The sequence below is a fragment of the Cheilinus undulatus genome, linkage group 9 (assembly GCF_018320785.1).
Source record: "Cheilinus undulatus linkage group 9, ASM1832078v1, whole genome shotgun sequence".
Lineage (NCBI taxonomy): Eukaryota > Metazoa > Chordata > Actinopteri > Labriformes > Labridae > Cheilinus > Cheilinus undulatus.
This window is the reverse complement of record NC_054873.1, coordinates 16,376,599-16,401,072: the sequence shown is the minus strand read 5'-3', so window position 1 is coordinate 16,401,072 and position 24,474 is coordinate 16,376,599. Positions and strand designations below refer to the sequence as shown.

Below are 24,474 nucleotides of genomic sequence, written 5' to 3'. Positions count from 1 at the left end.
AATATCACCCTGCTTTTGACATTCTAAAAAATTCAAAAAGCATTACACATAACTTTATCCCTTAAGCTTTTAGCATGAAGGAATATCTTAGTTAAGACTTTCCAGATTTATGAATGTCAGCAAAACAGTGCATTCCAACAAAATAATAAGAAACAAAAAATCAAGTAAGAAAAAGACAAAGCTTGACAACTGACCCAAAAAAGGAAATGAGGAAGAAAACAAGAAAGAGACAAGAAAGAAACAAACAAAGAAGGAAATGGAAGTTTACTTTGTTGTTTCCATAAGCCATTTCCATTGCTTCCAGTGAGAGGGAACAGAGGGCGTTGATCAGGTGATGTAAGGACACGTCATCCAGGTACCTTAACCATACAAAATTAGATTATACACATGAATTATGTCTACATTTTTGCATTTAATGAGTATTACTGTGTTTTCACACATAATGGGCTGGTCCTTACTGGGAGCTCTCGAACAATCTGGATAGGATGTTTGAGATGACGGGCAGGTCTGTCATCACAGCTGTGGTCAGCACCTGTTTAATGTCAAAGCACAAATATACCCACTTATGGCACAATAGGCTGAAAAATAGTGATTAAATTCCTTTGAATTTGTGTAATTAAAACAACCTGATATGCATTATATTTATGAGAGGAAGAGGTTGCTAGAGAATGTGTCTTATTTGACATACCATATAAGGATAGCATGAGCGTATATGTGCATGTAAATACTCACAGTGCTGGGTCCCTCCACAGCTCGCCCAGGCTTCAGGGCACCGCCCACCCCTGGCTTCAGTCCCAGGATCCAAACTAAGTGCTGAAAGAGAGGAGTAAGAAGTTGATGCGAACTGCAAAAGGGAATATATACAGACAGACTGCTTGTTAATGCTATCAATACACCTTAAATAAGAGCAAATGCACATTAGTTTAAATGATCTATTTAAACTTTTATGCCTATATCAATGAAGATTATACTCATCAGGCCAGAGATATACATGCTCTTAATGATGCATGATAACTGTCCCCTGTGCTGGGTCTGATGTGTCAGATTATAATGCACAACTTGGTAAAAATAAATGTGGGGTAGCAACTATACTGGTGAATATTGCAATTTGTAATTGTGATTAGGACTGAAAGATTTAGAAAATTTATCAAAATCCCCCCCCCCCCCAACATTGTGGTTGCAATTTTATATGTGATTATTAATAAACTCCTCATCTTACATATTTTTCAATAAACACAAGCAAGAAATCATTCTATGTTAATTCCAACAAAATTTTAGATTAAACTAGCACTAAAGAATTTAGAAAAAACTCCAATTGTGATTATTTTGACTCACATTGCACAGTCACTATGAACTGTTGTATTGAAGGGAGTAATCATTTTATGATATTTCTCATTTTGATACAGGAAAAAAAATCCAGAAATGAAGAAAATAGGCTTTTTTGTAAACGATCTACAAGATAGCACTTAAATGCTTGTGTTATAATTGGGAATGATGTCTCTGCTGCAAATTGGTTTTAAACTGGTATTTTGGCACAGGTTAAAGATATACTGCACCTCCTGCAGTTTGAAAATTGCAGCAGGCCATTTTGTGATTTAATCTAAATTTTGATTGATTTCATAAAAATAAAGCATTGATAAATAAATGATACAATGCATAAATGATATTTACTTAGTTGGTCATTAAGAAAAATTCAGAGAATAATGCAACACTTAATAATTACATATCTTTCGCGTATTCCTACAGAATTAACTGTAAAATTTAAAATGAATTATTTTTTGGATTTGTTTTGGTGAGGTTTTGCTTTTAATTGGAGAGGAGAGGACTGGAGACAGCGAAGAAAATCAGGGGAAGAGAATGGAGACTGACATCAAAAGAGGGGTCACAGGTCAGATTCTAACCTGAGCGGCTAGCTCAGAAGATCAGTTTCCATACTACCAAACCACTAGGTCAGTGATCATCACCTGGTAGCCCAAGAGCCATATCAGGCTCCCCAAAGCACCTCATGTGGTCCCCCAAAGATCAACTATGTTCAGAAAATGTGAGGAAGAAAATAAACGTTTTGGTTTCAGGGTTGTCTTTCTGATCCCTAAAGCTATTAAAACAACTGCAAAAACAATCAAGATTGCAACCATTTATTGAGAATGGATGGATGTTTTATTTTACAGAAATACCTGTCAGTCAGTATTAATAAATAGGATGCATAAAACATATACTTATTAATAGAGTCCTGACTGAATCTAGTTTTCTTTGTAAACTTTCCACTTTCAGCTCTTGAACAGTGCTGTAAATCAAAATAAAAGACCTGTATGTGTTTTTCACCTTCCAGGAGGCACTTCAACATCAAACTCTGAAATGGACAACCCCAGAAAAAATGCAACCCCTTGTGGTTGCCTGCAGTGATTGGGACTGATCTTACAGTTAATGGCTAAACATTACTTAAATTTTGAAAGAAAATACATCTACTAATATAATTATACGTTAATTAGACCATATTATTTATTTTAATTAATCTGAAAGTCTGGCCCTGAAGCCCCTGTCAAGACAAAACCTGGCCCTTGTACAAATGTAGTTGATGACCTGTGCACAAGGCCATCAGAGCCCCAAAGTGGAGAAACTTTTGTGAAGAAATTTTGCATACATTTGCAGTATGTGAGACAGAGACTGCAAGAAAATGTGCCTCATTTTACTCATCTAATTAGGTTAGCATGTGCTCACAAGTGTGCATGTGTATTGTTAGGTGTGAACATGTGGTGCCAGGTGGCAGTAGTACCTGCAGTGTAGCCAGCACCAGCTGCCAGGAGGTCCCCAGCACGGCCCCGTGGCAGTGAGCCAGGTTCAACAGGGTTCGCATGCACTGGATGTTCTTCGCTGTCAGCTGAGTGAGGCAGAGAGACAGATAAATTATTGTACATTTTAATACGCGTATAATTAAGCATTTGGCTGATACATAACTGCAGAGCAAGTGAAAATGGGTTTATTAACAGAAAAACAGAAAGAGCCTCAGTTAAAGGTCTAAACATAATTATACAGAATAAATAGTGTGAAAGACAACAGTCATATCGCTTTATGGTGACAAAGTGAAGCCAGGGACTTCACAGGGATACACCTATAGAGCTAATACAGAAAAGCATGTTCTTTCTATCAGGAGCATTTTTATTTAAGAATAACGGCTCCAGTTAAGGGTCAATGGCACTATCCATGTGTATTTTGAAATGATATTGCTCTCAGGGGAAATTAAGACACATGACCTCCAAATGTTGATAAGGAATGTTCCTGACCTGAGTGGTGCCCTGATACAAAAATTTGCTTTTAATGTGGGCTTGCATGTTGCATATTAACAACACTCATAGCCTCTTTAATGTATTCCGTTCTCATTATGTATTCATATAACAAAGTATATGTTTGTGACGTCTCAGAGAAACTGCAGGGACATAAAGACTTGTTTTCACATGAGTCTTTGGCTCTAACTTAGTTATTCCAACTTTAAACCATTGCAACTTTTTTGGTTTGTTTTTACATGATCTTGGCTTGGTTTGCCAGGACTAAAGCACTCCATTTTGGGTATTAATCTTGCCCAAAAGCAACATTTTTGTTATGATTTTGAAGCAGTTAAATTGTTTCTTGAAAAATGTTGTTTATTTGTTAGATAATGGTCATATAATGCTTATGTTTGTTTGTCTGGGAAAGACTTTAGTTTTAAGAAAATTCATTAGATGTCTAGTTAAACCATAGCTTCTTCATTCTTGAGTATGACCTTACCACTACAGTGCCCTGGGGCTGGGCAGTGAGAGGCTGGCCCACAGCCACCACCTGCTGATGAGATTCACTGGAGGGGCTGATAATCTGCACACTCTGGCCCTGGATCGAGTAGGCTGTGGAGAATAAACACACACCCACACACATAAACAGGAGTACAGCATTTCAGCGAGAGCCAGTGATACACAGGCAGGTTTTGTAACGAAGCTCACGACATGCAAGAAAAGATTCCTTAATTAACTTGGAGGCAAACATCCATCGAAAGTTGAGACCCAATTTGGCGGCTTTATCTCTACAAGCTAATATGCAAATAATGGATGCCTGAGTTGTGTGTTTGAGAGCAGCTGTGCTTGTGTGTGTATGTTTGCATTCCCAAGACACATTCTCCTGTGCTTCTAATTAGAAGCCACAGCAAAAAGTTATGGATTAAAGCAATAAGAGTGGGGCAATAGGGACAGGTAGAAAGCAAACGGTTTACATGTTAAGCTCAGTTTTGCAGCTTAACCTTATGGGAAATGAGAAGAGCTCATTAGTTTTACATAAATACACATGACCAGAGGCCTTCTGCAGTGTGGTACAGTTATATATTGGATTTTGAGGTGCTAACAAAGAAGCAAGCATACAAGCATTCAAACCCAACTGAGGATGTTTTCAGTTTTATGCTGGCCTTTCAGGAGCATTTGTAAGGTTTTTGTCAGAAAAAAAGCAATTAAGTCTAGGTAGCATCAAGTAAATGATTAAGAGGTAAGAGGTACTGAGAGGATTGTGTTTTCTGTGTCCTTTTTGAGTGACATTCTCTACCTTTGCTGGAGAGGTTAGCTGCATTGCTGCTCAGAACAGTCAGGGCGTAGTGCGGCGGCAAAGAGGCCTTGCAGATGGCAGTGATGAAAGCATCCCGGGGCGTCACAAGGCCCAGACGCCCACACAGCGAGGCCATGGTGAGCTCTGCCTTTAGGATGTTCTCTGTGGCTGTCTCATCAGTGCTGAAGAGACAGAAAAGAGGAAAAAACACAGAAAGGACTAAAGTGTGTGGCCATGTATCCAGTACATTTATCAGTATATCATTCAAGTGTGTTAACTCAACTTGCCTCATACAAGCAGGTACAGCAGTGCTACTTACATGATGGTGTCTAAAAGAACTTCATAAAGAGTCATCTATATTTGGTTGTAAATAAAGATTATAATATTCTAAGAGGCAGGACTCATGTGATAGGTTAAGGCTAACCCCAGCTCTGAACCAAAAATCTGGCCTAGTGAGGGGGTCGCAAGGCTGTTTGCTCTGAGGTTTTAAAATTAGATTTGCTCATTTAAACTAAAAAATGATATCACACTAACTGGACAGTTAACTGAAAGGTGTGTAGATTAAACTGGGTAAAAAATGCATTTTTAGGGGCGTCAGCAGCCTTCTAGTTATGTCCATGCACCCAATGTACTGAGGGCAGCTGCTACAGTCATTAAAGGCAGTCTGGGTTCAAATCTAGCCGCTGGATCTGTCCCTGCATGTCATTTCCCTCTCTCTCCCCAGTTTCCAACTCAATCTGTCTTATCTCTTAAATAAAGACATACATGCTTTAAAAATACCACAAAACATTAAAGAGCTTGTTTCCTCCCTCAAAAATACCAGACACCTTAATCAGCTAAACTTGCAATCAGGTCAGACCATGTGTGGGAGCAAATGCTGGTTCCACACATCGCCGCATCCTCATATCAAGCAGTTGACTCTTTCCATCCCTGCTCTCTTGAGCACATCAGCATTAGACACAGTCTTGCCAACGATACCCAAAGATGCACAGAAGAAAAGTTGTCACAGAAGGAGTCCGGTCGGCACTTTAGGCCATCAGTCAACGTCCAGGCCTCACACGAGCACAGCAAGATCGGAAGGACTAAGGACCAAAAGACTCTGACTTTTGTCTGCATGCTCAGATACTGGGAACACCACGCTGTCTTGCTCAGCTTACCCATCATCCCATGTGCAAGTCCAAGTCTGCAGGTGAACTGCTCTATGATGTCCATGCTCTTACCATCCACAGACACAGATTCAATGGCAGCATCCAAGGTGACCCCAAATGCCTGAATCTTTGTTTTGGCCCAGGGGGTGTGCAATTTCCAACGTTTCTAAACTCAGTAAGTTTAGAGCCCCAACAAGGATATTTACACCGCTTTCCACATTATTCAGCAAATGACATTTTTCTCTTATTTTCCAAAATATTAATGCAAATGACGGTCAGGGTATTTTTCAAGTCATCAGCCATTAGAGGATAATTCAAATGTTTTTGAACAAACTTCATAATGATAACCGTTATCTATTTAAAAATAAAAACCTCAAAATGCACTTTTTCACATTATTAAGCAGGCCACAGGTTTCAAGCAATATGGGAAAGAAAAAGGATCTCTCTGCTGCCGAAAAGTGTCAAATAGTATAATGCCTTGGACAAGAAATGAAAAAAATTGATATTTCACGAAAAATAAATCGTGATCAACGTACTGTGAAGAAATCTGGGGCTGATTCAGAGCACAGACGGGTTCCTGCAGTTAGAGGCATAATGAGGAAGGTTTCTGCCAGACAAATTCATCGGAGTAAGAGAGCAGATGCTAAAATGCCTTTACAAAGCAGCAAACAGGTATTTGAAGCTGCTGGTACCTCTGGAGTCCCACCAATCTTAAGGTGTAGGATCCTCCAGAGGCTTGCAGTTGTGCATAAACCTACTATTCAGCCACCCCTAACCAATGCTCACAAGCAGAAACGGTTGCAGTGGGCCCAGAAATACATGAAGACTCATTTTCAAACAGGCATAAAAGGAGAGAAACTCATGATGTGGCCCCCATCCTCCCCTGACCTCAACCCTAAAGCATCCTCAAGCTAAAGATCTATGAGGGTGGGAGGCAGTTCACATCAAAACAGCAGCTCTGGGAGGATATTCTGACAACCTGCAAAGAAATTCATGCAGAAACTCTCCAAAAACTCACAAGTTCAATGGATGCAAGAATAGTGAAGGTGATATCAAAGAAGTGGTCTTTATGTTAACATGTAACTTGGCCTGTTAAGATGTTTTTGATTGAAATAGCTTTTGATTTAAGTAAATATGACCTCCTAATGCTGCAAATTCATCAAATGACCATTTTCAGTTCTTTACAACAAAAACAAAATGCTTTAAAACTCTGTCGTGCTTAATAATGTGGAAAAGTGCATTTTGGGATTCTTATTAAAAAAAAAAGGTTATCATTATGAAGTTTGTTCAAAAACATTTGAATTATGCTCTAATGGCTGATGACTTGAAAAATACTCTGACTGTCATTTGCATTAATATTTCGGAAAATAAGAGAAAAAAGTCATTTGCTGAATAATGTGGAAAGCGGTGTACAGTCAGTCAGTGATCTGGACATCACAAAACGACACTCCACAGTTCGCCGGCCCTGTTATCCAGCCCATTATCCAGTCCACACAGGTACTGAAGAGCGGATGGGTCAAGGCAAACCCAAAATCAACTGGGAAGATGTCAGAGATGGAGCCACCACACTTCTCAGCACTCTCTGTACCAGAATAGACTTGGAATGGATTTCTTGTGGGCCCAGCATTTTTAGATACAAGTGAAGGGGCCCCAAGTATAAAGACTGAGAATCTCTGCATCAGAATTTTGATTAAATAACTTGATTACTGCATGTCATTTACATTATAAGAGTGAAATTCTGCTTCAAATAAATGTGGTTTGCTGTTTCGCTCTTTTGATTTTATAAAAAAAATAGCTATAAGTAATCAAAATAAACTTGCACATAACCAGCCAATTACAGTGATTGCACAAATATGTGACTCTCTCAACATGCTGGTGGTGAGAGCACAACTGAGCAGAATACACCTGTTGCTCCATTTGTGTTTCTTTTCTTTTGTTTTGTTCAATTTATTTTTGGGGTTTTATGCCTTTATTAGAGAGAAGGACAGTAGATCGATTTGCCAATGTTTCCGTCCTCCTGAAAAAATAGGAAGGATTTTTTTCACTAAAATATTAATGACTCTTACTGTCCCTTTAAATTTTTATGAATGTTTTTACTTGTTTCAACCTATATTGATCTTAGATGCAGGATAGCTGAGAAGTACTGTATGAACAGTGAACTCTTGAGTTTTCCTCTCTCTTTGTGAGAAAACTTTCTTGCTTCACTAGAATAAATCTTTGTGTTTTAAATAAAATATTTTTGCAGAAATGAATACAATGATTATGAAATAGTCTCTTCAACCTTTCTCTTGAATTACATTAGTATCAATCTGTGAGGTCCAAGTTTGCTGTCTTTCAGCTACCAATTTTTCAGGAAATTCATTTAAACACATTCAAACATTTGTTTTTAACATGTGCATACACTGAATTACATTTACATACAAAGCGTGCTCTGCTAACATGTCTGCTGTGTCTAGAAAAGCAGTCATCAAAAAGGCAGGCCCCAGTTTACCTGGCATCCAGTAGCAGAGAGAGAGCAGCCAGTAGGCCACACCAACAGGCACTGACCATCTCCTCCCACACCAGGTAGGCTCCTGAGAAAGACAGACAAAGCAATCATTTATAAGGAACTTATTTAACTTTATTCAAAAGAAACAAGTCTCTGTTTCTCCTTTTACAGCCTTAGACATTCAAACATGACCACCAGGGGTCATAAAAGTGCTACCATCCAGAATCCCGAGGGGTTTGGCAATCATGCAGTAAAAACCAGTCACTATAAACATGTTTACAGTTTGGAGAGACACACTGGAAAGTCCTGCTTTAAGCTGCCTCTCTTTCCTTATCTAGCTAACTAATCTTACTTAACCCTATATTCAACCCAGCTGGACTGCATTATAAGGATACCTCTCATCCCTTCCACTCTGTCAGTTCTCACCTTGTTGAGGCTGCCACTCCTGATCAGGATGAGTCTCCCTGAACTCAGCAGCTGCCTCTTCCTCCATGCCCAGTTCTCTTTCAATCATAGAGGTGATGCCCCTCACCAGGTCCAGCAGGGCACTGAAGGCCACAGACATGGCGTAGCCCTCTGGGATGGATGGGGGCTCCACCTTGTCCAGCATCTCGAGACTGAGGGGTGAAAAAAAGGGCAGAGCACATTAGAAGGAGGTTAAAATGAGAGCATGTGTGCTGGTGTGAACTGATATTCCACTATAAATGTCTTAATCATTCTAAAAACCTCTTTTGAGTCTCATCTTGGCTTTTAAACATGAGGTCTCCATATACAAACTGATTTATGACACAAGTTTCCTCAGGGGTCCTGACTTCTCTTCATGATTTACTGATTTTTTACTGTCTTTGATCACTCTAAAAGTATAATGAAGGTATTTTCTACCACTGTATGTACATATCTTATGGATAAACACTGCCAATGATAAATTGTGCCTTGTTATGGTTAGTGCTTTGTGATTTGATTTTGTTGTTTACTATTTGTTTCTGACTAAAAGCTGCCATCTTAGCCGAGGCGCCATAGTAATGGGCATTTTGTATCTAAATGGGAAATTCGTGGTAAAATTAAGATCAAATAAAAAGAAAAATGAATAAATATGCACTACCAGCATTTAAAATTGTTGGGTTAACTCAATCAAAAGGTAAAAAGTGACTTTTTACGTCTGAAAATAATCGGATTGCTATCCACCAGGACAAACAATCAGAAGTGTATTAATATCTGCATACAACAAGACTACAGCTTTGACCCTTTTACCATCATTATCTGAAACAGAATAAATCATGGCACCCAATATTTAATGGAACAATGTTAAAAACAATCTGTGTGCCTTGTTCATTTGCATGATCTCCATCATTGTAAAAGAGTCAGCTCCATGCAGCCTTCGTCTGCCAGCAAGACTCCTAATTACAGCGAAAAGATTTCATAACCACCAGAAAGGGCAATTTTGCAGCTCAGCTTATTAAAGGAAGGCCTCTGGCTTGTGCAATTTGCTAGGTTTTAAACGTCACTTTACAGAGATTAATGATAATAGCATTTTCAGTCTTCGTGCAGGGTTAAGACTTTGATCACTCCCTTATTATGATCCCCTGTTGTCTAATGGAGATCCTCTATCACTACTCACAGGTTAAAGCCGACATGACAGTAAGGCTGTTAAAGTAAATCCATGCCTTTTGGTAGCTTGGGGGTGGAAATTACTACAGCTGTTTACTTGTTCTGTGTGTAAGAAGGAAAGTTAAGGTCAAGAGGTGAAGTCTATGGGGTAACAACACTTACTAGGTGGCTTTAGCACTGCCTTGAACACTGACGGTCATCAGGGGGATCCAGGTACCACGGTATTCAAAGGCAGCCTGGGTGTTCAGGTTGCCACTGACCCCTCCTGTACCTTGGCCTCCCTGTGCAGCTCCCTGGGTCCCTGAACCTGAACCACCTGGAGGAAATCAGAGTCATTTGGATGGGCTGTTTTCAGTCATGTAATCTTGATGACATGAGAAAGTCAGATAAGGGATAGGAAGTAAAGCACAGTAATTAGGAACAGAGGGAAGTTAGTACCCTAAAGCTCTACATTGTATCAGTTAACTGATCTGCCTAGCACGGGGGTGAGCAATATCACAAAAAATCATTCCACGGTTGAGATATTCTAAATTAATTTTGTTGTTGCCATCAGACAAGAAAGAAATCCTTTTGAAAAATGTCCTTACATTATTTAAATCTAGCTATCTTTTTGTTATTTGTATTGCATATTCTCTTTGTGCTTCATACTATGTGATCACGGTCTGAGTCACAACAGTCCCCAAACAAAGCTGGACAGACATTGGCTGTGGGAACAAAAGCAAAATCAGGATACAGTGTGACAACTGGGACAACTGTACAGAACCAAACCAGAGCACTGGGTGTAAACGAACCAGGTCAGCTTCGTCTGACTCTGCTACTCCAAACTTTAGACTAAGGGTTTTAATTCATGTCTGCCCCTATTCCTTTGTGAGCTTTATACACTTTTTGCTTAATGTGTCCCTATTTTTGTGACTCAAAATCAAATCAATATTGTTTTTCTCCCAATGATCAATGCAGCTGCAAGAAGCATAAAACTTTAGGATTTTTAAGGTGCATCTTTTTAAGGAAATTCCTTTCTGCCCCCCATCAGGTCCTTTACTGTGATGTGACGTCATCTGCAAATGGCCTATTGGTTCAAAAAGAAATATATGCAAGCGGTAAAAGTATAAAATTTTAAAAATCACTGTACTGACCTGTAGGTGCACTGACAGCAGCAGGGTTTCCAGCATTGGGGACAATGAAGAGGGACTGGATGAAGGAGCCAAGCGCATTCACAATATCTCTGAATACCTTAGTAGAGTGCTGCTTCATGTCGTATGACTGGCAGAACGACCTAAAAAGAATAAAGTGTTGTGGCAAGTTAACAAAACAGAAAAAAAAAATCATAACATAATGAAAAAAACACAATACAAAATTGGTGACTATCCTCTTTTCAGTTTCCAGAAGGCACTGTACAATAGCAGCCTAAATGTAAAGGTACATTTGAAAATGTTCTCAAAATGAAGACACCTTGCATGTTTCTTTTTATAGAATACATATAAAACAAAACTCTTTTAATCCTATAAGGCCGATATGTCTTAATAGGCAGGGCTCCTTTTAAGTTATATTAGCCTGAAAAAGGTACAATCAATTTATCAAACTATAGATTTTTTATACAACCTATGTAGTATCCTGTTTAAAGTACTGACAGAGCAAATTTAAAAGTAAAGAATGAGCGCTTACGTTACTAAATAAATAGTGGAAAATTATGTGCATTTAGTGGAACATATTTTTTTCTTACATAACTCAACTTGCACTGTTCTATCAAGTGGTCAATAAATCAGCATTCATGACAACATTTTGCTATCGTGACTGATACAATGATTTTCTGCTATCTGAAAAGTAATTCTGGAACGTTTACAATCAGTCTACAAATATCAAGTGGAAAGCTGAAACTTTGGAAAGCTGAATGTCCTTTACCGTAATAAATGTGGCTGTACGCACAGCCTATGGACTGATTCCACAGCCACTGCTCTCAGCCACTGTGGCTTCTCCCCATCCAGAAACTTCACCAGCAGAGACAAGAAAATCTCACACTCTGTCACCTGCAAAACACACACATATCAGATCAGGAACAGCTTTTTGTCAAATCTGACCTCTAACTAAAAGCTGAATCCATAAATTCCCTTACTAGGGCTGGAGAGAGGTACATTTCCATTCCAAGGATTGACAGAATGATTCTTAATAAAAACTGCTCCAATTTTAATTTACTTAGATGCCGCTAAGCTCCTTAAAGCATGTGGAGCAGAACTAAGACAAAACTGCTAATCCAATGCTAATCAGACAAGATCAATTAAGTGGAGAAAATCCCTAACTCATAAAGCATCAATCAGGCTATGGTCCTGATCAGCCGGCCATCCTCGGTCTTACCAGTAAGCTGTAGAAGTGCTTGATGAGCACAGAGACCACCCGCAGCAGCCTCATGCAGATGGGAAAATAAGGTTTCTCCACAGGTGCTGGTGAGGCTGAGCTGCTGCTGCCCTGCCGGAACTTGATGTTGGGGGAGAAGAGCTTGATGACGAGGGGGCACACTCGCTCTTTTAGTAAGAAGCTGAACTCCTGGTGCTGGTGGAGGAGATACAGGAGAGGGAGAGGAATCAGGCCAGATAAGTAGATACATTTCTGCATTTAAAGCCATCACAACTTTCAGTACCTCAAAATGTGAAAATGATACAATCTGCATAGTTTTAATGATTGTTAGTATCAAAAAGTACCAATGCTTTGAATAAAACTTTAGATTATCAGTCAGAATTTCAAACACAAGATTTCACAAGCAATAAAAGAAGATACTTTCCATATTAAAGCACTGCAAAAGTATTTATGCAATATAGACAGTATGCAGGAGGTTGCATGAAATTTTGGTGATTAAAAACAAGAAATTACCATAAAATTCTGTGTATAAGACTTTTTTAGACATTTTTCAAACCTTCTTTTATCTAAAAAGTTGACTGCATCTTATATACTGATGTGCTCAACATACCAATATAAAGTGATTACTGCTGTCATTACTGTGAGTGCATGCAGCTGCCACTGTCACACACTGCACAAGACTTAACTGAAGATTCACACCATTCATTGTGTACTACAAGTGGATGCTCCAAATGTGCTGAAAAACATTATACGTAAGGTTGTCCACATTTTTTTAGCCCTCGCTGGATTATAATGATGCATTTGAAGAGAACTGGGTTTATACTCTTTACTTAATGAACCGTCTTGTGTGACTCAAAATGGTAAAAACCTGGTATCATTTCTAATTTTTAAGTCCTGGCAATGTGGCAGACCTATTTGTATTAAAAGGTGTTTATCCTTTTGCAGTGGATTATCAATATATATATCCTGACTGATTTATTGTATTAGCCGTTCGTTATTCTGTTTTATAAGGCATTATGTACCTGTAGGAATACCCCTGGAAAATCATTCAGAACTGACTCCAGCAGCTCCAGGCCAAACGTCCGTGTCATCTCAGTCATCCCCACCAGCCAGTAGGGGGCATCAGCATTCACCAGCTGACACAAATCCTGCAGGGAAATGCATGGCAGCAAATTCAACAATGGATTACACATTTGATGATGTTAGATACAGAGCAATCACACAGAGAATGACAAAAAACATCTGAACTGCTTCTTGCATATTTTCTTACAACAATACAAATATGACACATTTTTGCTTTCATTTGACTATGAAACTGAAGATTATGAGGCTGTTAAATCAGCAGGTTCTTGTTGTTGAGACTATTTTTATTTCATGACTCTAGTCCAGAAATGATTAGGTCATCAGCTGTGTTTCAAAACAAACATGGTGCATTGGCTTTACTCTGTGACTGTGTAGAAGGCTGCTGCCCCCTGGTGGACATACCTGGAACAGCATGTATGCATCTTTAGCACTGGGCCTAAGAGTGCTCACAGAACGTCTGTTGGTGTTTCCCTGGACAGGAGGGGCCTGCTCCACGATGCCTAAAGGGGAATACAAATTTTACTTCAGCTATTAAGAAACTCATTTAGACTGCGGCAGTTATACAAAAGAATCAAAGCACCAAGAGTACGGATTAATCAACATGGGCAACCACTGAATGATTAACAGTCCGATTGATGAATTACGAGTGGTGATTGTTCTATAGGATTGCTGGACCTATCAACAATGCTGCCACATTTCCAGCAATTAGGCTGATGAAACAAATGATGTTATTCAAAATATACTGAGTTCAAAACAGGAATCAAACTACACTAATGAGAAAAGCTGAGCACGGTTGAGATATTCTAAATTCTTACATTCTTACAGACAACTAACAAATTCTGCTTATCTATAAGGACAAATGATGAACAATAAATTTTACATTTTAATAAAGGTAAAGAAGGTTTTTATAACACTAGTCTCTGGATGTGACTTCATTTGTTCATTTTAAAGCAAGCCAGTTAGCTCTAAATCTACCATGAGGTCCCATTTCCCTGTAACATTATCGCCCTCTGACCTTTGAAACGCTCATCCTCTGCCACCATCCTCTCAAAAACCACAGTGACGACCTGTCTGACTGTGGCAGCTGCTGTGTTGTTGGTGATGTTGTCCTTGGTGAAGTGAAGGCGGAAGCACAGCACAATGGCCTGTGCAGACACAAAACATTTCCATGAAAGATCTGGTAAAAGGAACACTTGGGACTCTTACTTTCCAAACTGTTTTGGTCTTGTAACTCTTACCAAAGTTAAGTGTGTAACCAGAATAATCTGACAGTTCTTTTAATCCTTCACTGTTTAATGGTGAAATCCAAAGTGGGGCAAGGATGCAATAAATGTGTTTATTTATGGGTTTACTATGACACTATACTCATAGTTTAATAATACATGGGGATGACTCACAGAGACACAGAAATGGGTCATACATATACCTGAAAGATAAAAAAAAAGGAATGGGAAATATATTGAAAGTCAGTTTGATATAAGAGTGTTTTATCCATGTACCTTAGAAAGTACTTCATCGTGTACGACTGTGTTGGTGGTCAGCAGGACGAGGACCGTCTGCAATAGCTTCAGCTCCTCCAAACCGTTCTCCATCAGCTGCCACAACATGTTGATGATGTTCCCTGCAGCAGCCTGTCATGCACACAAAAACAACTTACTTTATCTACAAGTATCATTAACAAATCCAAGCATTCAGCATCATTAAGAACTCAGACGTTTAGTACCCCGAGTTGCTGTGTAATAACAGAAAAAGTGAAGAGGGAGAGGTCACGAAATGTTCATTCAGAGACTTAAAAACACTTTTGGCCACAGCTGGTGCCGCCTGCTCAGAGGTCACAACATCATCAAACTCAACAACAGTAAATCTAGCTGCCAGTTAGGATTATGTCAACTCATGCTCATTGTAAGAGACACTGTTCGTCCTTTGTCAGGTCAAGCTGCCTTAAATGCAACAACCCTTTTGTTCTCTCTTTTGTGTAAATGGCCCAAGACAGCTCAGCTTGAATTAACTTTACTGATATAGCACCTTTCATACTGAAAAAGCATGAAATCTGTAGTGCATTACAAAAGAACTAGAGGGGAAAAACATCAGAAACTGAGAGCAAGAGGCAAAATTATGAGTTAAGAAAACAAGAAGGAAAACTGTTATAAAGTAGTTTAAAAGGTAAAATTAAATGAATGCATAAACTAATGCAGGAAAAACTAAATCTAGCACAAAATTGAATATATATGAACTAAAAGTAGAATGAGTAAACGTTGGATAACTAGTAACAATATTCCATAGATAGTCAAAAGGACTTGACTGGATCTCATAGATGAATGCCTGCACATGAAACAAGGATCATTCCTTTCCAGCTATGTCTTAATGTGAAATTTTCCTGTCTTCTCTAAATAAATCATGACCCAGCCAGTATATCATGGTGTTAACATCAATTTATTAGGGCCTAAGCAGCAATGCAAAGAAATACTAGTATAGCTGCCATGTGTGCAAAGTAACTAAATACATAAACTCACAGTACTGTAATTGGGTAGTTTATTGGGGTGCTTGTGCTTTTTTAAGTGCATTCAAAAATCAGTACTTTTACTTCTACTTAAGTAAGTTTTGACAGAGTAACTTTACTTTTACCTAAGTACAATACTCTTGTACTTTTTCCACCTCTGTTGACTACACACTAGCACAGTTTAATAGCCCAGTTAACAAATGGCTTTCAACCAAATTGGCCGCTGAAAACAGAGTACTCGTAAATGCCTCTTTGTGAAGTTTGATGAGCATATCTTGACATTTTATTGAAATCAACTTTAAAAAGAGCAATTTGTGTTGACAACAATGTAGGCATCAAGGATATTGGATGCTTTGATATCACTGCTTGTGTACAGAGAAACACTTCTTCAAATCAACTCAACACAAGAGTCTCTGTTTGCAAGTGCTCTCAGGGCGACTCACTTCATTTGACGGAGGCACTGACATTTGTGTTAGGTATCCTAATTCTACAATGTCAGTTTTACGGCCCCTAAATACACCTACACTATAACTGGTGACTAAAATATATTGTAGACATAGACTGTAAAAAAAAATTGGACAAAGCATGTGTGATGTCAGCTGTCTGATTACAATAAGCAGAACAAAAGCTCCTGAAGCCTATCTGCAGTGGCTTCCATATTGAAATTGCTGTCTCAACCAAACTTTGATTCATACCTAACAGCAGGAAAGAGCCCGCCCACTGAGCTCGACTTCCTGTCAGCTAGCTGGCTAACATTCTGGTGACAGATAGATAGCTTCTGCCTGTCAATCTGTCTGTCATTCCAATGAGACACACCAATCATTGCGTAGTCAGGTTTTTCCTAAATATAAGCCAAATGATTGTGATACAAAAAAATTCACTCCACATACAGTGAGAGGACTTGAAGACATAAGCTAATGAGACACATTTCATTTTTTGAACCAGGTTGTAAACCAATTTATTCCTAGTTAAAAAAAAACAGCTTTTTAACATGTTGTGTACGGGACTTTTGGTGTTCCTGCAGCCAGCCTCAAGTAGACACTCGCCGTATTGCAATTTTTTGCACTTCCACATTGACTTCATTTTTCAGGACCGGAGGTTGCAGCTTGATCGTAGCCTGATGTCAATACCTGTACTTCCGTTGTCAGTACTGCCGCTGTGACGGCATAATAGGAATGTTTCTGCAAAAAGTCTGGTGTCAATGATCAGTCGACTATAAACAAAAAATAACCAATCAGAGTTAACTATGTAAATCCTAGGTCAAGGAAACTAGTAGAAAATGCTGACAAAGGCTAAGATATAACTCAGAATTAAAAGCCATATTAAGGGTCTTTAGTTTAGTTTTAATAACATTAAAGCTCTTCATTTTCTTTTCAAGAGGAGACAGGAGAGTTCAGAACTTAAGAACAAATTATCGGAAAAAGGCATTTGGATTCTCTAACTGTGTAGCTGTTTTCCATATGAGGAATGCTACCAATACATATTTTCAAGACAGACTGATCCCTCAATTATTCATTAAGGTTATTAAATAAATCACTCTTTAAGTCTTTATTCATTTATAAAGCATTAAAATTATGTTTTATGCCTGATCAAAAATCTTACACCAAAAGCTGGTATAAAGAACAGTAAATCCTCACATTTGAGAGGCTTGCAACCAAATTTTGTGGGCTTGATTTACAACTGATGTCTCATTATTTTCTGTCCAATATTATTTGTTTTAACTCTAAATCTAACACTATATTCGTGACTGCAGGATTAGCAAGACCCCTTTTCTCCATGTTGTTAGTGTTTGCTGCATTTCAAAAGGGGTTTTAATGCAACGGGTTTGGGATTTACGTCAATGTGACTGTGTTATTGAGTGCCACAGAAGCTCCAACATTAGCTGACACGTTTTGTGCCGTAGGAGTGGTTAAGGGGCACACGCTTTTTCTTTACAGTGTTTTCATTGCAGAAGTTGATGCCTGGATTAAGAAACGTTGACAGTCTGTGTCCTGGGGTTTTGGATCTACACAGACAAGTTTGCAATCAATATGAGGCAATTTAGAGTCTGCTCTGTCCTGGTAAGACATTTTCTTTCAAGACATTTGAACTGTCTGCTTCCCAGAGGAAACAAACTGACACAAACATGACAAAGTATCTGACTAGTTTGTCTCTAGCGACATCTTAAGAATCAATACTGAGGCAGATTTGTCCTGCGAGGCCTTCAGGTAGCTTTTAAACCCTGCAGTTGGGAGCTGCTGATGATGTGGAGCGATTCTGGCAGAGAAACAGAGAGGAGTTACAATGTTCAATGGATTGGAAAATGTGTGTGTTGTAGAGTAGGTGAAGTGTGCTTCTTAGATGTCCTAGATGTTCTAGCGGTTTTGTGGGGAACAACATTTTGATAACAGGCACTCAAAGGAGAGGAAAACAACTCCGGCAGAGAGGAGTTAAAGAAAAAAGGAAGGAGAAGAGATAAAATGTTATCTTTCAAGGCCAAAAGAAACTAGAAAAAATGACTGGCTGAGAAAATCTGCATCACACATTCATGCTGAGCTTCCTTTAAACACAGTGCCCGACCACCACCCAAGAACGCTATAATAAAAATGCATTTATTATAATCACTTTCTTTGAAAGAAACTGTGTGGAATGATGATTAGATTTGGCTGACAAGTGATGGAAAAATCAATAAACAAAATTATTTTTTATTTGTAGAGCAAAAATGACTTCATCAAATGTAAGATTTTTTTTGCTTTTTCTGATTAGAGAGATTTTAAATCAAATATGAAAATAGTATGCACTGTCCAAAAAAACAGAAATCAAATGGAATCCAACTGCTCTACAATAGATGCACTGACTGCTAAAAATTAGGACCATTAATGCATCCCTATTAAGCCCAACTTTAATCAAGCTTCTATAGTTTCAGTTTTTGTTGACATAGTCCCAAAGGTGATACTTCTACTCTATATCCACCACTGAAGTTGCTGTGGGCAGTGTTGGTGTACTAGAGAGCATCATAATGACAGATGTTTCTAATAATTTGGCCGTTTACCAATCCATCCATCTTCTGTTCATCCAGGGCTGGGGTGGGGTGACAGCAGGCTAATCCAGTTGACCCAGACATCCCTATCCCCAGATAAATTTTCTAACTCCTTCTGGGAGATCCTGTGGCATTCCCAGACCAGAAGGATTATTACCTTTCCGGGGAGGCCTGGGTTTACCTTCCAGTGGGACGTACCCCGATGACTACCAAAGGTCTCACATACTTCCAATATCATGCACTTCAGTACAACAGCACCACCTACGAGGACTTTAGTGGCAGATATCATGGAAATATCAACAAAAGCTGAAAATTTTACAGCTTTGTCAAAGCAGAAATTAAGGTAGAACTGTCGAACTGGATTCAGAGGAAACAAAGGTTGGGAACCACTGCCCTAACTCATGCCTTGTTTCCACATCCACCCCTTACTCCACTCTAAAGGGGTGGACTTGTTTTTCCACAGATTATTTCCCCATGTCCCTGGTAACATGCAAGGACATCCAGAGTCCAGAGCACCACTGGGGTTGTGTCAATCCTCCTTCTTGCTTGATAGTGCCCTGAGGCTGACCTACCTGCCATAAAACACCTTACTGCATCCTTAATTTTTGGCCCAACCATGCATAAAAGTTCTGCACAGTACTTTATGTATATCCTGAGAAATCACTAATTTTTTTAGTATCTTAAAAGACTGGAAAAATGTAAAAAGACCTGCTGTAATCTTATAACACCATATTATGACACAAGTATGGTACAGTGAGTTGGATGAATTGTTTCATGCTTATTAATATTAGATGTAAGTACTGTATGTATAATAATCATTATTGTTATGGTGGTATTATAAGTACTTCTTGTATTTCCTCATCATTATTACCAATACTATCACTGTAGCTGTTATCATCTTCCTTTAAGTGTATGTACTAGAGTTCAGTGTTTTCCTTGTTGTGTTAAGGTGTAACATGTTGCTTTCCCCTAACGAGGGATCAATAAAGATTAGCTTATCTTCTCTTATCTTAAACTAGGCCCTTAAGACTTTTAAAGTGTGAACAGTTGACACAGATATATTAGTAATCACACGTAGCAGCAGCCTAAATATGCATATTAGCGCCTGAAAAGCAAGAGACTGTGGTTAAAGAACCGACAGAAATTGGATCAACTACTCAGCCATGTCAGACTTGTCTTGAAAAGGCTTTACTCTGTGAGTGCAGGCCACTTAGACTCTGTAACCAAAGGCAGACGCTTTGAAACCTCTGTTAGCCTAATTAAATAAATGTCTGACATCAAACTGTAGAAAGCATATCTCAGGTCTGACTGCAGGGGACAGCTGGCTTATTAAAAGAGGCTTGCAACCACCCATCACATTAGCTTCCATTTAAATATACTTCTGTGGCAGAAATTATTCCAAATAGTCATCCAGGGCTTTTAGACTGCTACTGCAGGCACAGGCAATGAGAAAGCAGTGCAGGAGTCTTGTAATATTTTCTTTCTAAGCAAACAGTTTCCTCCAGTGCAGATACTTCAACCAAAAAAAAGAACAAACACTTTAGAAACAATGAGTGGTGGAAGAAAAAAGAGGGGGTCTGCAGCTGATGGATAAAACCAGCGGTAACAGGAAAACATTTAGGTTTACAGTTGTAATATTTACATCAGCTGATTGGATATTGATGCATTTTATTGATCTGAATGAATTACCCTTCAAATAATGTGGAGCATGTGCCTGAGGTTACAGGTGAACTTAAATTTGCAAGGATGTGTATGCAGAATGTGCAAACTCCTACAGAATTAATGAATATACATTTATTTTAAGGCAGCCTAGTGAATAAATGACAGATATTAAATGTGAAATCAGTTAAGTAAGCAGAGACAAGCTTTGATTGAAAACCGTTGACTTTTCAGTGTATATATCCCCCTGCCTTAAATTAAGCCTAAAATAAACAGGTTTCAGAATAAATATCATACATTCTTATTACATTCATAACTGTTTTGTAGATACTATTTTTTCATTTGTATGTTTCATTATACAGCACACACGTGTCAATTTTAATAGAGGCATTCAGCAATAGCATGTTATAGGAGTGGTGATAAACTTCCTGAATCTTGAATCTTTGAAAAGCTGAAATTTCTCATGTAAGCAGATAAAAAAGGCTTTTGTAACCTTCAACTAACAGAATCACTTTAAAGAAATCTCCTCTGTGTCAACGGTCTTTATACGTTCTTCATGTTTAAGTGGGAAAAACATCCTCCGCAAGGACAAGTGTTATTGACTTGGCACTCATGGAGGTGATAATCACCTCAGGTCACTCTATGAGGTCAAGTGACACAAGGTGATGAATCCAGATGAGAGCGGAGACCTCGTATTGATTTCTCTTCTTTAAAACCATCATACACAGAGGAAAAGTAGGTGGAGGAAATTTAGCCTGAAGGAGCACAAATCTACGCTCTGGTTCACACCTGATAAAAAAGGGAGCCATGACCTTAAAAAAAAAAACGATTACAGATAAAACCATTGAATTCTGACTCAAATTATAACACTATTTTTCTCTATTTTGTTATTTATAATATTCTTAATGAAAAAAATGCCTATTTCCCTCATTATTCTATATGTCTTTTTTTATTCTGCCCAAACATCTCCAACTCTTTCCACTTCCCTCCTCTGTATAAGAAAGGCGTAAAATCCCTAAAATGTTCATTAAAAAATAATAAATAAATAACGAAGCTAATATCAAGAGGTTCACATGCAGCTGAGTGACAACTAGTAAACAATGAAGCAGCAGTCAAGGTGAGGATGGGCCTGTGCCTTGCAAATAAAGTTGCAATGGACTTCAAAGACTGGGAAAATCTACCTATGATCTCTTCTTTCATCGTTTTAGTTTGGTGTAGGTATATTTAGGTGTACTTTCTCAGGGCACTGTGGCTGCTCCAGAGGTGAGTGCAACTTCAGGAAGAACCACTGACAAGAAGACAGCACTGAACTATCCACAACGGACACTTTTCTTTTTCCTCACACCTGCTCTAAATAAACCATGACAGTTGGATTTTATAGTTTTAAATTAAAAGTGCCACAGTTGAGTTCATCAACAGTAAGACTCAAATTTTTATATGATTGGTGAGTGCATGTGTTGATCATAATGTATTCAGTATTTAAAACCTTTGCACTATTTATAAATGAGCCCTCAGGTGACTTTTTTATACATTTCACAACTTTCAGCCTTTTTTTAATCTGTCCCATTTGTTTTAAACATGTTTCAATCATCAAAATCAAAATGCATGCACATTTTCAGAAATTAATAACAATTTGTAAATTTGAACATTAACTATGTTTACTTTGTGCTGTATTCAACTAAGTATAGGTTGACATGGATTTGCAAATCACTGTATTTTGTTTTCTATTCACATTTTACATATTGTCCAAACTTTTTTGGAAGTGGGCATTGCATGCAAGAATTTTTTTGGCTTCAGGCCCGGTCACAGTCCTCACCTCAGACACCACCTCGTGGGACATGAGTCTCTGGATGGCGGCCAGGCACAGCTGAGTGATCTTGGGCTCTTTGGTGCCACAACCCATGAGGAAAGGCTGCACAACCTCTGAGCTGTTCTCCTTCAGAGCTGCAGGGAGAGGACAGAGATAAAGTGTCAGGTCACAGTTGTTTTTAATGTGCTGGATGCTTCACATCAAAAGCAGAGACATTAAATTAACAAAATATGCAATGATTAGATTTACTTAAATGATTACTCAATATCACATTTACAACATTCCTGCCTAAACAGGAAGTGTGACTTGAATTAAGCTTGTTTAAACATAATAAGAGAAGCCCTTGATGTTTAAACAAAATAATACTATCAGATGTGGCAATAATTGGATTCGGAATAAAAAATCAAACCAGAGAGCAAATAACAGAAAGAGAAAATTCTGATTATCCTTGTAGAAAAGCTTCAGAGTGCTAGATTATTATGACATCAAGGTTGAGTTATGAAAAGATTTGTTAAAGATCTGTCCAATTTCTTTAAACTGTCAAAGTCTGAGGATTCACACATTCTTTATATGGAGCTGAAACCGTTTTACATGAAGAAAATATTTAAAAAATTACAATAAAATTGAAATTTTGGCCTTGATACATCTGCACAGCTATCCCATCCAGTCTTTTGCATTCATCCCTGCATCATTTTCACCAGCTTTTCATAAGATGAAGTTTCTACCATGATTTATACCTGCACCTTTCACCAATCAATCTTTTTGTTACACCTCATTACCCCGCTCCGGAAACTACTAAACAAAGATAAATGAACTCTTCCACACCGACCCGCCGCACAGTTTATTGTTGGAGTCAGACAGCCTACAGTGGAACTCAGAAAATGTCGACTATGTGTCAACTCTGCAAATGTTACTAAAGCTTGACCTTGTATATCAAAGCAGCACACAGACAATATACAACCAGAGTGTTGAAAAGAGCAGCTACCTTTCAAAGTGCTTTCATAAAGATTCATAAAGATGTAGATGTTTAAAGAGTTTGATGGATTTAATCTTGGCAATTTAAAAAGGTTCTGCCTGAAACTTCACAGACTTAATACTCCACATATAAGGTGAAGCAAGAGATGGATAAAGTTTTTGAAATATTCCCTCAAAATTTCAGGATACTATTATATTAATCTAAAACTATAAACAGAACAGACGTAGTTGATAATATACCAGAAAATGCAGGGAAACTCCTGATTGCAAAAATATGGTCTATTAAGAAAATGTTGTTAACATATGAGACAATTTTGACAGTGCGCACATGCTTTCTTGTAATTTTTGATGGATTCTTTTATTTCTTAAACACCTGTCTTAACACTGTTGATTTTTTAAGCTTCGGTACCTTTCTATACTGCAGATCGTTAAAGTTAGGGATGTACAGTCATTATAGCTGAAACCAACACGAATGCTGGAGTTGATTCTAGCCATATAGAATCATAAAGCAATGATATAGGCACTATACAAATATGTTATTACAGACCTGTAATTTTGTCCTCATGTCTTTTAATTTCAATTTCTGTATGTTAACAACAGGTATTGATATTGTTAGATGTTTTCTGGATCCATACGAAGTTTTAAAAATCAAGCAGCGTGACCAAAACAGTGTTTGGTCACTCTTCTTTATGTGATTTGCCACAGGCTGACTCCATAAACAAAAAACAAAAAGAGATCAAAATATAGTGGACAATGTCTTACTATGGATCTATTTTTTTAGCAAAAATGTGACGGTAAAATATCTTATTCTTGAATTAAGAAGTAAGAGTACACATTAATTGGCATTATTTGGCCTTCAAACTGTTAAAATGTTACTAAATAACATAAATAAAATGTGAATATTATGAAGAATAATGGCACAAAATTATCTATTGGTAAGTTCCAAAACATCAAATCCACTGCACATGCATATATTCTTGAAGTCTTATTCTTTTATGAATCAGAGTAAAGTGCAGCCTCCGACAAAGTGACAGCTGTAGTTAACCACACTTGTTCTCACTCACCTGCCAGTATGTCTGTGTTCCTGGCAGCAATGGTCTTAATCTTCACAATGCCAGACTCTGCAGCCTAGGGGGCAAAAAAAAAAAAAAAACACAGAAGAAACATATATATTAGATGTAATGTTTATCACAGAGATGCTGATGCTGCAGCGCCACAGTACTAACAGTGGCAGACACAACTTCTTGTAATTACGGCCACAGGGGAAAAACGGCT

The 24,474-nt window shown here is 38.2% G+C and overlaps 1 protein-coding gene across 4 annotated transcripts in view; it reads right to left on the bottom strand.

Moving 5' to 3' along the window:
• Positions 1-24,474, bottom strand: part of mon2 (MON2 homolog, regulator of endosome-to-Golgi trafficking) — a 65,768-nt gene that overhangs the window by 26,734 nt on the left and 14,560 nt on the right. For all 4 annotated transcript variants that reach the window (XM_041795134.1, XM_041795136.1, XM_041795135.1 and 1 more), the window contains exons 2-19: positions 24,264-24,327; positions 22,231-22,358; positions 14,736-14,867; positions 14,252-14,381; positions 13,639-13,736; positions 13,176-13,301; positions 12,154-12,348; positions 11,704-11,828; positions 10,938-11,077; positions 9,967-10,120; positions 8,623-8,813; positions 8,200-8,281; positions 4,561-4,742; positions 3,763-3,875; positions 2,774-2,878; positions 733-813; positions 459-532; positions 269-359 (exon numbers count right to left, since the gene is read on the bottom strand). In XM_041795134.1, the coding sequence (XP_041651068.1) occupies positions 269-359; positions 459-532; positions 733-813; positions 2,774-2,878; positions 3,763-3,875; positions 4,561-4,742; positions 8,200-8,281; positions 8,623-8,813; positions 9,967-10,120; positions 10,938-11,077; positions 11,704-11,828; positions 12,154-12,348; positions 13,176-13,301; positions 13,639-13,736; positions 14,252-14,381; positions 14,736-14,867; positions 22,231-22,358; positions 24,264-24,327 (2,211 nt within the window). The remainder of the gene's footprint in view (positions 1-268; positions 360-458; positions 533-732; positions 814-2,773; positions 2,879-3,762; positions 3,876-4,560; positions 4,743-8,199; positions 8,282-8,622; positions 8,814-9,966; positions 10,121-10,937; positions 11,078-11,703; positions 11,829-12,153; positions 12,349-13,175; positions 13,302-13,638; positions 13,737-14,251; positions 14,382-14,735; positions 14,868-22,230; positions 22,359-24,263; positions 24,328-24,474) is intronic.